The sequence below is a fragment of the Cyprinodon variegatus genome, unplaced genomic scaffold, assembly GCF_000732505.1.
Source record: "Cyprinodon variegatus isolate N-32 unplaced genomic scaffold, C_variegatus-1.0 Scaffold1737, whole genome shotgun sequence".
In the NCBI taxonomy this organism is placed as follows: Eukaryota; Metazoa; Chordata; class Actinopteri; order Cyprinodontiformes; family Cyprinodontidae; genus Cyprinodon; species Cyprinodon variegatus.
The window spans coordinates 35,858-36,792 of NW_015152190.1; the positions used below are offsets into that span (position 1 = coordinate 35,858).

The window sequence follows — 935 nt, forward strand, 5'->3', positions numbered from 1 at the left end:
GATATCAAAAAAGTACTCCAGAGTGTTGTTCAGCATGGGGGTGAGTAGAAAATGAAGGCTAATCATGTTTTGGGTGTACTATTCCTTTAACCAATAGGATCTGTTGAACTAGATCTGCTATTTCACAGCTTTTGTGAGACGCCTTTTTATAAAGTAGGGCATAAATTCATAAAAAAAAGTTTATTTGAATTCTATAAATCAAGGTTTTCTGTCCAACAGCAACGATGATCTGCACGGCAGCAGTCTATACCCAGCTATTGTAGCATCTAGGATAGAGCTGCCAGTCTGGGAAAGAATCTGGTTAGTTGAAACTGACTAAAATGTGACTAAAACTAATAATAATTTTAATCCTGAAGACTAAGACTAAATCCAAGATGGCTGCCAAAAACAACGCTGCACCGTGGTAAATAAACCATTTAAAGGAAAAGCGGCTGCGGTTCTCTCACCGCATCCAGAGCAGCTCTGAGGGCCGACAGTCCTGCTACCGACAGGAGTCTGAGGTGGGGGTTCTCCAGTTCTGCATGTAGGACATCCATCAGCCTGTCCGTCCATATCCCAACAGCCTCCCTCCATGCTGCCTCCAGCCTCTGCCCCTTCACGTCCTGGTACACACCTGCTAGAGTAGCCAGAGGCCCTGGACACAGTAGTTCCAACATGATGATAGTGCTTTATAATCACAGCTATTTTATCCAGAACTGACAAAAGCTCACGTCTGAGCTCCTGCTGTCCAAGCAGAGAGGCTTGATGAAGCCGACCCAGAAGGTCAGGCAAGCTGCTGGTCAGTGCACGTCGCAGGGAGCTCCTCAGCCACAGAGACAGCAGACCTGTGTCTCCTCGGCCCAGTGGGGCCTTAGTCTGCCGTGAAACAAGAACAGGAAGAGAGCTTCTCTGCTGAAGCAGCTGATGGTCTGAAGGCTGAAGAAGAAGGAGAGAAG

The 935-nt window shown here is 47.2% G+C and overlaps 1 protein-coding gene across 1 annotated transcript in view; it reads right to left on the reverse strand.

Moving 5' to 3' along the window:
• LOC107104429 overlaps positions 1–935 on the reverse strand; it is a 25,961-nt gene that overhangs the window by 6,155 nt on the left and 18,871 nt on the right. The window contains exons 17-18 of the mRNA XM_015404428.1: positions 711–915; positions 447–634 (exon numbers count right to left, since the gene is read on the reverse strand). Coding sequence (XP_015259914.1) covers positions 447–634; positions 711–915 — 393 coding nt within the window. The remainder of the gene's footprint in view (positions 1–446; positions 635–710; positions 916–935) is intronic.